General features: G+C 40.4%; 1 protein-coding gene and 1 non-coding gene across 3 annotated transcripts; one reads left to right on the top strand and one right to left on the bottom strand.

Moving 5' to 3' along the window:
* Positions 1-191: 191 nt before the first annotated feature.
* LOC120448550 (elongation of very long chain fatty acids protein 6) lies at positions 192-13,424 on the bottom strand. Of its 2 annotated transcripts, none has more exons than XM_039630603.2 (5): positions 13,266-13,424; positions 10,997-11,232; positions 3,062-3,199; positions 2,799-2,921; positions 192-2,299 (listed from the first exon to the last, which is right to left on the bottom strand). In XM_039630603.2, the coding sequence occupies exons 2-5, from the start codon at positions 11,176-11,178 to the stop codon at positions 1,792-1,794; spliced, it is 951 nt and encodes a 316-aa protein (XP_039486537.2). In that variant the 5' UTR covers positions 11,179-11,232; positions 13,266-13,424; the 3' UTR covers positions 192-1,791. The 2 variants fall into 2 exon arrangements, with proteins under 2 accessions (XP_039486537.2, XP_043861953.1); XM_044006018.1 differs by having other exon boundaries at positions 13,206-13,423.
* On the top strand, positions 5,415-5,623 carry LOC120450674. Its single transcript, XR_005616321.2, has one exon. It is a non-coding gene; the product is annotated as a U12 minor spliceosomal RNA (small nuclear RNA).
* Positions 13,425-13,677: the final 253 nt, after the last annotated feature.

The raw sequence follows: 13,677 nt of genomic DNA, 5'->3' as shown, positions 1-13,677 counted from the left end.
TTAATTTATTGCTCTTAAGAGAAATTAGTAGACTTACTATAACCAAAATGGATTTAAAATGATGCATGCCAATTTATTAGGTACTGTTTAAAACAAGAAAAAAAGTTGTAAGATAGGCTACGATTTTTATAGCATGCCTTTAAATATTTGAATTCCCATACGCCCATAAGACAAATAAAACAACTGCACACTTTCCATCCTTATCCGTTTGTTACGTTTTATTTATCCGTTGGTTTTGTTTAGCATTCTCAATCTTTAGTGTTCTTGCTTAGTTATTATTTAGTATGTATACCCGACAAAAATTTCAAGTTTGTTCGTTTCAATTTCTCTCTCCTGCTAGAGTTCAGTATCAATCGATCCTTCTCTCCATTCACACGATCCTCCTTCAGCTTCTGCTCCGAATTCATTTTCAGTTTCAGTTTCCTCGCTTACACTAAATTAACTTTTCAAGTAGGACTTTTGCTTTTCATTTTCTCGGCTTTGCTCTTCCACTCTCGTTCTGTTCTATTCGCTTACAAATATAAATATAATTTAAATTTTTCTCTGGTTATTCTTTTACTTTCTTTTTTTTGTGTTACGTTCAAGGACTTTCTGTAGCTTTTCTAAGTGACCAAAAAGCAGCAGAGGAATCGAAGGAATATTCAAATGCATTCAACACAGGATTACTAAATAAATGCCTTCCCCTAACAGAATCGAACCTTTTAGATAGCAGTTGACACTGGTCAAAACTATACTGACTGACTGGAATATATACATTTGTTAAATTTTCAAAAATATTGTATTGGTGACTATGACAATGCTTCAATTTAGTCCAGTCAGTCAGCAACATTTTATCAGTAGTCTTTCGACTGTTATACATATTGTTGTTCTTACAGATTTCAAAACAGTTTATTACTTTACAATAACAATTTGCGCTCTGGATCTTGGAACAATAGACTAACTTAGTGTTTTGTTATTGGTTGCTATTATTTTTTACGTTTTCACGTGTTTAATATTCCGTTAATATAGGTTTTATAAATATATATGCGTATAGACTTAGAAGTACAAAGTTCTCAGACCCCAACTACAAGTGATTGCTGGAAAACAGTTTTCCAGCAAATCAAATTCTATTTCAACCAAGAATGTCTGACGTTTGAGTATCGCATACAAAGCGATATTGAAACTTTAGGCAGGAGTCTGATCCTTCTTGAGAATTTTAACTAAAATTGGGAGGCAACACAAAATTCCACCTGAGAGGTAAATAATAGCTGACAACGCAAATATCGAAATACATTCAAGGGCTAGTGGAAAAGAAAACATTAAACATAAGCGACTTTGGGCTTGACAACGCACTTCTAAAACTGCAGCTGGGAATTACATCGAGAGGTATCAAGAAGAGTGACTATTTATTTAATTCATGCAAACTAGTGAGCAGCTAAGTTCCTTGCGTTCCCTTTACATCTCCATTTGGCTAGAGATTTAAATTCAAGCCTATACACTTAGTGCCCTAAGCTTCGCATGTACTCGCTTCTATGCCCCCATTTACATACAGTTTTCTGACTCGACTCTGAGTTTTGGTTAGCTTAGGTTCGTCTGTTTCTTATATACATGTTCAGATATATAGTTCGTACGTCTGTCCACATCGTACAACTTTTGGCTTACAAAATTAAACTCTCATCCGACCGGTCGTGTGCCACCCAGGTTTAAAATTAAAAAACAACTTGTACACCGCTACATAAATAAATGTCCTTAGCCGTAAACAGGGGAGTGGTGATGATGGGAGTAGGTGCGGATGTGCCGAGCCATGCCGCCTTACTGCGCCTTGGCCTTGCGCAAATAGGCGGCCTGATCCTCGCCAGCGCCGATGAACTTGGAGCTCTCGCTGGCCTGCTGGGGGCTGCTCGACTGCTTGACCGCATTCTGGGCTGCCAAGGAGGCGGCCATACGCCGGCTCTTGTGACCACCGGGCGCCAGGTACGCCTTGTAGAAGAAGCGCGCGAAGAGGACAAAGTAGCTGGAGTACATGGCGATCGACAGGTTGATGTTGCGCTGCGAGATGTGACAGGAGGAGGTGCCGTGCGTCTTCAGGAAGCCATTGGCCCACACGTTGATCGCACATCCGATAATCATTTGAGCCAGCTGCAGCGATGTGATGATCATCGAGATGAACCTGGGCGGATTGAAGCGGGCCGCCTTCAGAGCATAGTAGCTGTACATCACCGAGTGCACGCAGTAGTTCATCACAATGAACCAGCGGGCAGAGCTAGTGTATTCCGTGTAGCTGAACCACGAGTAGATCAGCACGGTGATGTGGTGGTACCTGTGAGCGGGAAAAATTCAATTAATATTTAGTTCATACCTAGTAAATCCTGTGATTTTAAAGTAATGTGAATCAATTCATTTGTTTTAGGGCATTTTGAACATTCGGTTTTCCCCCAAGTAAGCTTGATATTTTATAAACGTCAGTTTCTTACTCCAAACTAACCCTATGTGAATCTCATTAAATGTAATTCGCCATGACTCACTTGTATTGCTAATTAAATTCCCCGCAACTCCCACAGTATTAATTGCAGCAATAATACATATTTTTACTGTTTCTAGTGAAAGGGTACTTTAGTTTTTGAATAGTAATAAAAGACAATTAACTATTATTGAAAGATACTATAAAAGCGCAATCCTGGTATATCAATATACATATATGTTATATATATGCTCCGCCCAAATGCCGCCAAATGTAATGCTTAGATGTAGCTTTTCTTCAACGATAGATCATTTTGCATAAAGTTAGATTGTCATTATCTCCTTCTATCCAAACTTACCAGTGCAAAAAGATGAGTGGCTGCTTGCGGAGCACAATGAATATCGTGTCGCCCAGCTCCGGCAGTTTGCTGAGCACGAAGAGCCAGGTCCAGAAGCCGCACACGCGATCTTGCTCGATGTAGCTGTGGGAGAAGGTTGTGAATATCGGTCAGTGATCGGAGATTTGCATGGGGATCAAGTTTCCAGCCTCAAAAGCAGGTCATGCGGGCAGGCGCTGAACCCGACGATGATAGGCTGTGATGGGAGAGGGTTCAATACCAACCTGGGCACGCAGACGGAGTGGAAGAGTCCGTAGTGACGCAGCACGTGAATCAGCTCCGGCGCCGTTCGGGCAGCTCCCATGATGCTGAACATGGCCAGCAAGGTGTTCCATATGATCAGCGGGCCGCGCAGTTGGAATCTGCAACCAGAAACGAAAGGAAACTTTAGTCATACAGGAAAAATACAGCGGAAAAGTACCAAGATTGGAAGATTGTACTCGTGCTTGAAATCGTACTTATTTTGCTCGCTTGAGTTTGTATAAAAAATCTGTTCACGTGATCTCATTCACATTTTACGTTGGCTGAATTAAATACAGCTTGGTAATTTCGTTAAGTCCGGCAAATGTGTAAAGATTTCAGAACAATTTAATATTCCTACTCCCACACTTACCAAAAGCAAATACTAGAATATTTTACTAGTTGGCCCTTGAGATTATGCATATTTACCAGGGGCTAATAGTCGAGAAATCGCAGCGGAAAAAAATCCCCAAAGATCAACAAACTCTAACAATTTTCAATTTTCATGCCTCCGTCCTAGACGAGCGTGACTGTCAAAGATCAAGTTGTTATTTGCCATGAGCACTTAATATGTGCGAATTTTTGTGTAATGCAATGACATCAACCCCCAACTTGAAGATGCCGCAGGGTCAGTCAAATACTATTCGCAGTTTGCAAGTAACTTAATCTCCTCAAAACGAGTAGCCTTTGCGCAAATTAGCTACTTAGTTGCCAGGCACTTTTAGTAGCAGACCGATTCGAACATTCGATCCCTTGGAATAGACATTGGCTGCTGTCACGGCATCACCTAATAGATTACAGCCGATTAGTTTGTCTCTGGGCAAACACAGAAATTGATAACGCAAGGTCAAGTTAAAACGAGGAATCTCAGGTGATCGCAGCTTAAATCAAGAATCTACCAAAAGTTGTTAGAGCCGGGAATGGCACGTGTTTGGGAAACAATAAGTTCTTCTCCAAAAAGACACCCATTAAATCACTCGATCGATCCCAACAAAGACAAAGGTGCCCACACACAACCAGAATACTGGTTTAGCATCTTAATGAGCAGAAATCTGGCATTTAAAGTTCTTTTGGACAATCTAAATTGAAGTAATGAGCTACTTTAAAGGGGTTTGTGTTTTTGGGAACAGCTGAATCAAAAACTAATTTTTTTCGCACCACTCAAGGAGTTCACTCGAATGGGGAATTGATTCGAATGTGGGTCCTAAATCTTAATTACTAATAGCCAACAAAGCTTACGCAATCAATGGGCTGCAAATCAGTTGGCCAACCTTATCGGCGGCCCGTTAGCTATACTACATATATATTCCACAGCAATTAGTCATAAAAATCCACACACTGACAAGAGCCAACCAATGGAATCGCGGAAAAGCGTGATTTCAGTTATCACAATGTGTAGTTAGCGGGCAAAGCAAAGAAATTGATTGCATTGACCTTTAGCCTGTAAAGAAATTTCAATATTTCAATATTTTTTCGAGCAAACAAGCAAAGTGTACTTGGCAAGTACTTTAGCAGAAAGTAGGAAATTTCCGAGAAGCAAAGCTTATAAAAGGAAGTGTTTGTTTGGCCCCACATGTCAGAGCCCCAAATGCGTCAACACAATCGATAGTCGCTTATTTCCCCCAAACAATGCCATAAAGATAGCGTATTTTAGTTGAGTCTACACCACTTTTATCGAGGGCAATCAGAATGCCAAATTGAAAACCTACTTGTATCATCAACCCCCCAAGCAGCTCACTCGAATATCTAGCCGAGATTTGCATAGATACGTCCCACTGTATTAGACAATTAAGCTGCGTCTAGATCAGATGGAAGGCAAAACGGGCAGTCACGGAGCGGAAATGTTCATCTAAGGAATTGAGTTCCACATGTGCTCTAGTTGGAAATCTTAAATATCATTTCTATGAATAACAATTACGCGCAGGAGGAACTGCCTTGAACTCTAAGCTTAGATATAACTTGCATGTATGTATGTGTCACGTACAAATACCAACTATTTGTAGATGATCTCCATTTCACTACTCTATATTAAACAAGAACTATTAAAACATTATCCTTTGAAGTCAAAGCTCTACTCAAACCATAAGCATGGCCACTGTAATTTTAATAGAAACCGAATTAAAATCCTTGTTTGAAACATATTCAAACTAATTCCGATTACCTTCCAAGGGAATCAAAACTTAATGCAGGACTTAGGAACTCTTTACAAATCACCCGCAATCACCTGCATTCAATGCCCCCTGCAAAAGCTCTTTTCACCCGCCAGCTGTCGCTACGATTCCCAACCGGTTCTCGTTGCACGCGCATCAGCTTCCAGTGGCCAACTGAGCGCAATTCGTGCCTCAAACTAATGAGTAAGGAAAACCAAGATGCCTTGCTAATCGCTTGGCAGTATTGGCTTCTAGGCAGGGGGGCGTCCTGCGTCCCCTGAAGCTCAATTTTTGCAAGGGCACAGGTCGTCCCCTCCTCCGCCGAGTGGGTGGCGTCCGGCGGAGTGAACCGGCGCCTACTTTGCGTCCGGCTAGCGAAGCTCAAGGTGCCACTCCACGGTTGGGTGTTGCGATCTGCCCGATGAGTTATCCATGCGTGAAGGATCAACAGTTCCACAAAGCTAGTTTTAAACGACGTAAGGTAAAGCATATGAAGTTTGGAGCGAACCAATCGCGATATATGCCAGATTATTAGACTCGATTGCTCAGAAAATGTATTGTTCAGATACAAATTGGTTACTTTTTGTTTATGAAGTGAAAATGCTTGGGAATACAAGGAAGTGAGGATCTAACTTCCTAAAAATTGGAAAGCTGCTGGCTTTTGCCTAATATCAAAGCTACTTAATTAGCAAATTCTTTGAAATTTTTGTTTATATACGTTATACACATACGCTGTACAAGAAAACTATCAACGAACTGAATCATAGGAAAATGAGCAAGAGTGCACTGCTCTCTATATGATATGAACTGAACGTTCCAAACTATTTGGGATTCCAACACTTTTGCAATCCAGAAAAGGGCATATTTACGGACTCAAATTTGTCTACTCATGTATGTATGTACATCATGTAACATCGAACTCAAAGCCCGAACTGTATAAAAGTTCTGAGCAATTTGAGAGTGCTAATAGGCCAATTAGTATGTATTAGCAATCGAATAGGTTACTTCTATAGAAGAACACGCGCATGTTAATAAACTTTAAATATATCGCAAAGTAAAGGTTTCGCAGAAATTAGCTGTCAAGTTAAATACCTTAGGTAATATTTGGATTTTTATAATTCGGTTATAAAGGTAGGGGTTCGAAAAGTCAAAGTTCAAAGTTATACATGTATAAGAAATCGGAAATTAGACGGCGTAACACTATGGCCATAATCATGGTGATGGCGCATTTCTAGCCAATATTATGGGGAGTTGATGAACTTTCTTTTGCTTTCCACTTCGTGGCGAAAATTGCATAAGCAAAGAGAAAGACTTTGGCGAATAGGAGAGAGCAAATCTGATAAATGGAGAGAGTAAACCTGATTTGGCAAAGTTTGTAAACAAAAGACAATGGAAAACGAGGGAAAAAGGTTGCAAAAAAAACCGCAGAAATGTTGGTCAATTGATTATTTTTCGCTAGTTTCGGCTTGGGTTAAGCTCAGGTTGTTCAGGTTGATTTATGCAGCCCCTATAAACGCACTATATATGCACGCCATATTCCAAGCGGTGGCACACTTCCATACGTTTGCACCTAGACACCTTATGTATACCTTGTGCTCATATAGATATGTATGAAAATAGGGTACCAAATTCGCAACATAGTCTCGAAACCGATGCGACAGTGTTTTGTTTTTCGCAAACCTTTTTTTTCGGCGCATTGCAAAACAAAAAGACGTTGGCTGTCTGGGTTTATTTTTAAGATAATTTGGGTCTCGGTTTGAATTCGGTTTTAATTATTATTCATTATATTTTGCGGTGGTTCACATGCTGGCCAGATTTGATGTCACAGCATTGACCAAGTTATTTCCGACCGCTTTCAAAGTGCAACCAATAAAATATTGTGAAAGGTTCGAGCAACTTTTGCTGAATAGGTCATTTTTTTCAAGATAACTTAATCAAAAGCACTGGAAACCCAATTAAATGGCAATCTAGATTGAAAAGTGAAATAAACAGCTATACGACTAATATGAAATTTTGCAATTATATACCACTGTAAAGATAAACTCTTTTTGTTTCGGAAACCCGCAATTACGGAATTATATAAAACATACAAAATCTACAAAAAAATGAAATTAAAATTATCGTTTTAGGCTGCTTTAACTTCCATCTTTATAAGCTCCATATAACTTTTTATTTCCGTGACATGCCGTGAATTAACAATGAGTTTTGTTTGGTATAACTTCGAATTCCTCCATTAAGGTACGTCCAATGACCTATTATCTTCCGTTCTTTACATATTCCTGAGAATTGTATTGAACATTTGGCGTTTCGCAGCTGAAAGTACTTCAGATGCTTAGAGCACTAATCTTATCGCCATAATTGTTTATGACGAAAGGGAAATTCGATTGTTTTCTTCGCCAATGGGCGTTGATTCATGGCTAGAAGTTTCGGGTAATGCGGGATGACACACCTGCTGCAGCAGGTGGCCGATAAGCTGTCAATACTCAATACAATCATCAAGTCCAAACAATCCAGTCAAAACAATTCCGGTGGCCGACAAAAACGAGTTATTTCTGGGGGAGAGATCAGATCCACGCTCGAGGTAAATAAAAATGGGGAAAAGTGGCGTGATATGAAGATGCTGGCTTGGGAGGAAAGGGCGGCCAAAAAGTAAAGAAAGAGCGAGCTTTGGGGAAAGCTCCAACTTCGAGGCCTCGAAAATGGTATCGTATGAAGGAATATATCAAAACAGACCCAAAATGCCTATAAAGAAACGCGGCTTAAACGACACATTTTAACGAGATTTGCTCGCCAGCTCTGCCCACTTTTGACCAACTGTTTGTGTTAACGGTTGTCGTTAATTCGATGCTAATATATGTACATATATGCACACTCATAGGCCGACCAAAATTGAATCAAGTTTCACTTTCAGCACTGCCCTTTTTCGCCTCTCGCCTCTCCATGTTCATATTTATTTATTCATTATTCATTATTTTCGGTCTACCGGTGCTGGTGAATTATTTTGTTAACTAAATGCTGGCTGGCAATAGTTAATTGCGGCTGTGATTGTAATTGCAGGTGCTCGTGGAGGGTGGCGACTTGAACTCAACGCGGCTCGCTTGTCACGGCGGCAATTATTGGCTAATTCGCAAATGGTTATGTAATTGCCACGCTTCAATTGCAAAAATTTCCCTATAGCAACCCAGTCGTTAGGCATTTTCCCAACCATCTAAGGACACTGCATGTGCGAGCTGGCGTGATGAAATCACATTAAAGGACATTATTTCAAGCGGGGGTGGCGGCATCTGGCTCCTATGTACTCAAACGTCCTCGACACACTATTCTCAGTGGTTGTGATATAAATAGTGCAATTTCCTCGGCACAACAAGAAAGACTGCGAGCAACTAGAGCAATTGAATGACTCAATCGCTTTAAAAATTTAAATGATTACAAGAATCGGTCATCGTGCTCCTCTGCTCCAAACACATATTCGCTTCAGATTTCTATTTTAACTATTGGGGCCCACACACGTTTCCCACCCCATTCCATATCGCCCCTTCTGGAGCCTCCTTATATGGTCACAAAACTTTTGCGCACGCCAAGTCCAGAGCTACACTGGCCAACAGGAACTTGTTTTCGACGCACATTACATCATTTCAATATGTCGTTTTATGAACCATTTAGGCTTTGTAGCCTAAATTTAGTATATTCTCTGTAGAGACTAATTTAACCATTTAAAGATGTGTCAACTTTAATACGCACTGCGTTATGGATAGTTAACTTAAATATGTATTAAATATTATAAAGCCTTTCGACCTCGTGATCTTCCGTTTACTTTCAGCTCTCAAAAAGCCCTTTAAAGTGGCAGTAGATATTGTAAGTGCAATCAGGTGGTCCAGTGTACCAAGTACAATTGAAGTGGACCTGCAGAGTGGTAACATTTCAGTGTCCTGCTGGAGTTCCGTTCAGGATAACTCCCCACAACCCCGACTGCCTGGACACACCCACTTCTTGCATGACACATTGTATGTGCCGCATATGTATTCACCGCGGAAAACTTTGTCCGTTGGGCATTTGAAATGAAACGAGTACGACATGGCGTGTACCTATAAACCTAATCAGTTTAATGACTTTAATGGCCCACTGTCCGAAACGAGTGAAACAAAACAGAAAATCAAAAATGAAAACAACTTAGATGAGGAGGAATGCAAGTGGAAGTCCACTCTCTAAATATGTATGTAAATACCCGCATATGAGCGCCGTACAGTCGGTGGCATGCGGTTAAGTACACTTGCATTCAAATTTTGCGAACCATTTTCACCAGCTGTTATGGCAGATTTAAGAACTTTGAAATATGAAATATTCCTTTAAATAATTAAGAAACCAAACTGATTCAAAATCAATCCTTGGGCCCTGTTTAAACTATCAAATGCATCCTATAACCTCCTGAGTTTTAGAACCCCAACAGTTCAAGAGAAGCGATTCCCATCGCCGTTCCACTAAACTCACACCTTTCTGTGCCAAGTACGTCCATTTGCTTAGCTGACTCTCCTCCATGTGGGCAAATATTGAAACGACAATTCGAAAAAGCCGAGTGTAAGGTGAAGCGAACAACGACAAAATGAAAAATTGACCGACAGATTCCCCGACGAGTGTCCGCGGAGAGAATCGTCAAGCAACCCAGGGCCAAGCCCCTATATAACTCATCCAAAGCCCCATGGCTGTAGGCCGGAGTGTGGGCAGGAAGCGCTACTCAAAACATTATGTAATTGAAACAAGTTCCCCATCTTGGAAAGCCATATCATTTAGACCTTTCTAGCTAAACTTTTTTTTTTAGAATAAATGGTATATTTTGATAGATTCTCTACCACCAATATAGAGACAAAGGAGGCTGATGGCAATAAAAAAATAAATATTTAATATTACCTAACTTTCCTTTTTCAAAACAAAGTGCAACTCGGTTGAGGATGTCATACCATTCCAGAAGAGTGACAATAAACTTTTCTGTTACCCAGCAACTTTCTACCGAATTTCACAGTGGCGTTAGCAAGGCTATAACAGTCCCAAACAGGTGACAAAACTAAATTATGATCTTGCAAAAAATGCTGGCTAGTCCACAGATGGCATGTCACGAGCCCAACTTAATTTAGCCACAAAACCGATGACGACAATTAGAAGCAGGCAAATACAAAGCGAATCGAAACGAAACGAGACAATTGTCAGCACGAAAAGCCAATTGGATCCATCACAGGTAAATCAGGTAACAAGGAACAAACAGCGTTGACAGTTGGGAAAATGGTTAAAATACCCAAAATAGCTCTTTAACTATTGGGAAATACACCGGAAAAGTGCGTGCTCAGGTGCGAATGCAAATTGTTTGGTAGTTGAACTTGAGTTTAGGATCCACCTACATCATTAGTGTTTGATTAGCAGTAATTTAATATAATTACACGTGGAACTCAACAGCTGTCTGGGGTAATAACAAAGGCACACTTGGACTCCAGACTTTCCGGAGAATAAACCGATACAAAGCTCTACTGAGTAAATATGGGCTTTCCAGGGATTGGTTTCGATAAATAGTAACTTTTCTACCGGCTGCACTGGGCGTGTGGAGAACTTGTGGGTGTAATTAGTGCCGCTCCTATTGCCGCCAGCTGATAATTTTCCAGGGACAAAGGGTGCAAGTTCTTGGCCCAACCATAATTTCGCAAAGTTCTTGAAACCATTCAATAACTCATGTCTTTTAAGCGCGAAACAGCTAGTATTCGCAGTCCAGAATGGCAGACTCACCTCGGCCGATTTTGCATGAAGTGCTGACCACCGAATATGACCAGCATGTAGATGCCGCAGTAGTAGAACACCCATGTCCAGTTCTCCAGCATCCACTTTCGCGTCCGCTGGTGTATAAAATCGTTCTCGAAGTCGAAGATGTACGAGTAGTTGGGCGTAACGCTAATGTCCATGTTGATCATTTTGGTGGGCTTTATGTGTTGACTTGGTGGCTATGTTTCTTGAGTTATGTGCAGCTGCGGGTAAAAAACGAGGGGGAGAACGATTAGTTATTGTAGTTAGGACAATCTGCTTAAACATCATATTCAGCTTCGTTTTGTAAGGTTTATCGTATTTTTCTTTAAATAAATTTAAAACACATCATTGGTTTGCGTTCGAAAATAGTTTTAGCTACACTTTAGTAAATTAATAATTTTTAATGTTATATATGTAACTATCAAGCCTTGTTAATTAAATCAATAATACTTTAACAGGTATAAAAGTGCACACCGAACTAAGATGATTTCAAATGCAGGTAATAACTTGGCCTTTTAAAGTTGAATATTTTACAGGCTTGTCTTGTCTATGTTTTTTTACTTAGTTTATATACTTTAAATATTTTAAAATAAACACACAAAGAAAAAGGAAATACACTTTGGATTCACATTCGTCAATTAAAAGAACTACAATTTATCTTCAAATCGAATGTTTTTAGTTTTTATGCCCGACGGTCTCACAAACTCTACTGATTGCAGTATCTTATCTGTTCCTTAAGTCTTGGGGATTTTACACGACGATGTTTAAAGCTTAATTCGGTAAAAAGTCCGCACCACTTCCCCTCTCACTCACACACATTCAGGCACATAAAAAGCCCGCGTTTTGTCGCATAAATTTCTCGACGACCTTCCTTTCCCCTTTGTCCCGCCACTCCTCCTCTATCACCACCCTTTCATTGATTTTGCCAGGAACCACAAAAGAAAAAAACACCGCTGGTCCATGGCTCTCTCTTACTCATTCCTTCTCTCTCCCTCACCCACAAGCTCGCTGTCCCTCTTGCTCGCTCTGAAAGGGATGTGCAACGCTTTCATGAATGGCGCACGCTTTGTGGTCATCTTCATCTACATTCTTCCGCTTTTCACACTTTTCACACCTCGTGCTGAAGCTTAAATGGATACACAAACAACTTGATACACAAGGAAAAACATCGCTTGTTAATCGGAGATAAAATCTCGTCATTGACATATGTTTTATGTGAATCAATTTTATTTTAAATATTTAATTTAAATGTGTGAATATTAAAATGCCGAAAACTATAGAGGAAAAGCATAACATAAATTGGTATACATTAAATCCATTTCTAGTCTCCGAGTTATCAAAAAAGGTTGTGCTGCTCTATAAGTTGGATTTTTAGATTTAAATATTTTACTTTTATATTTTTAAATCACAATACTGATCAAGAATTAAGCGACTGTCTGAGCTACCCCGTCATTACATCATTTTCTCCCAGTGTTCCGGGAGCACAACGAGTGAGGGGGTGGCTGTAACGGAAAGTGCAATTGTGGTAGTTTACAGAGAGCGCCAGTCTGGCGCGCTCTCTCTCCTTTCTCTCTCCTCACAAAAGTCTCGTGCGAATTAAAAGAACTTGAAGGAATGCATAAGCAAACAGCCATATTCAGCCGAAATACAAATGAGACATGCCCAACTTGCCGGTAGGAGGGAAATTAGTTTGAATGCCTAATTGCATGCCAGACACGCGACTAATCACACACACACTCGCACGCGCTCACACTTTGCTTTTACGCACTCTCACTCACTCTCGCGCACACTGGTGATTTCGTTTTGCTATAAGCTTCGCTTTGGTTTTGGAAGCTTTTTCTGTTGTTTCTTTTTGAGTAACATATCCGGTTTTTTGCGCGAGCGCTTTCAAAAATTTCTAGTGAAATTTTTTCGAGGCTCCTAGCGGTTTTTATGCTTCCGAAAAACAAACTGCCCCTTCTCTCCCTGACTTTGCTCTCACGCAAAAACACGCGATCTTTTTCGTTTTTTTTATTTTTGTGGTATTCTGGTTCCTAAATCGATAAAGTATTCGGCTAAATCAGCAAATGTCTGAGAAATATGTTTTTGCCCCGCCTCTCTTTCGCTCTCGCGCAGCATCGGTTGAGAAAAAAAGGGGCGCAAAATAAGTAGGAAACCAAACCACCACAAAACATTAACGAGTACAAGCACTCACACAGATATCACAGAAAACACGGTTACTATTTTCGAATGCTGATGGCTATGAGGTAATTACTTTTGCTCGCCGCCTCTTATCGCAGTATCAATTGGCTGGATCGCACCACACACGGCTGGCTGTCACACAGTTTTCCCCCAGCGACTCGGTTCAGCAAACTCAAAAATCTATCGAATTTGCCGGCGCAAAGCGAACTGAACGTTTTGCTGGCGGTTCGGTTGCTTTATCGCTATACTTATATACCGGAGATATTTTAGTACCTTTTATGGCGTTGGTACTTTTTGCCATCGCGGTATTATTCTGCGACTCGCATGCGGTCACATTTAGCTGAGTGTGGGTGGCGCTCTCTGCACAGTAGTTCCACTCTAATTGCGCACCAGGGGAATTTTCTTACTTTGTGTGGAATAGTGTCGCATAGGAAAGTGAATTTAATTATTTTAATGCCCAAATTATAAAACAATTTTTCTATACA

This window comes from Drosophila santomea, chromosome 3L (genome assembly GCF_016746245.2).
Source record: "Drosophila santomea strain STO CAGO 1482 chromosome 3L, Prin_Dsan_1.1, whole genome shotgun sequence".
Classification (NCBI taxonomy): Eukaryota; Metazoa; Arthropoda; class Insecta; order Diptera; family Drosophilidae; genus Drosophila; species Drosophila santomea.
The sequence above is the reverse complement of the archived record's forward strand: the minus strand, read 5'-3'. Positions and strand labels throughout refer to the sequence as shown.

Bases quoted from the DNA above. Each gene is read 5' to 3' on its own strand.
- LOC120448550 (XM_039630603.2), bottom strand. From the start codon at position 11,178: ATGATCAACATGGACATTAGCGTTACGCCCAACTACTCGTACATCTTC. The intron at 3,200-10,996 runs GTGAGTCTGCCA...TTCTGGTTGCAG, and splicing joins TTCATGCAAAATCGGCCGAG to ATTCCAACTGCGCGGCCCGC. The intron at 2,300-2,798 runs GTAAGTTTGGAT...TCCCGCTCACAG, and splicing joins CCACTCATCTTTTTGCACTG to GTACCACCACATCACCGTGC.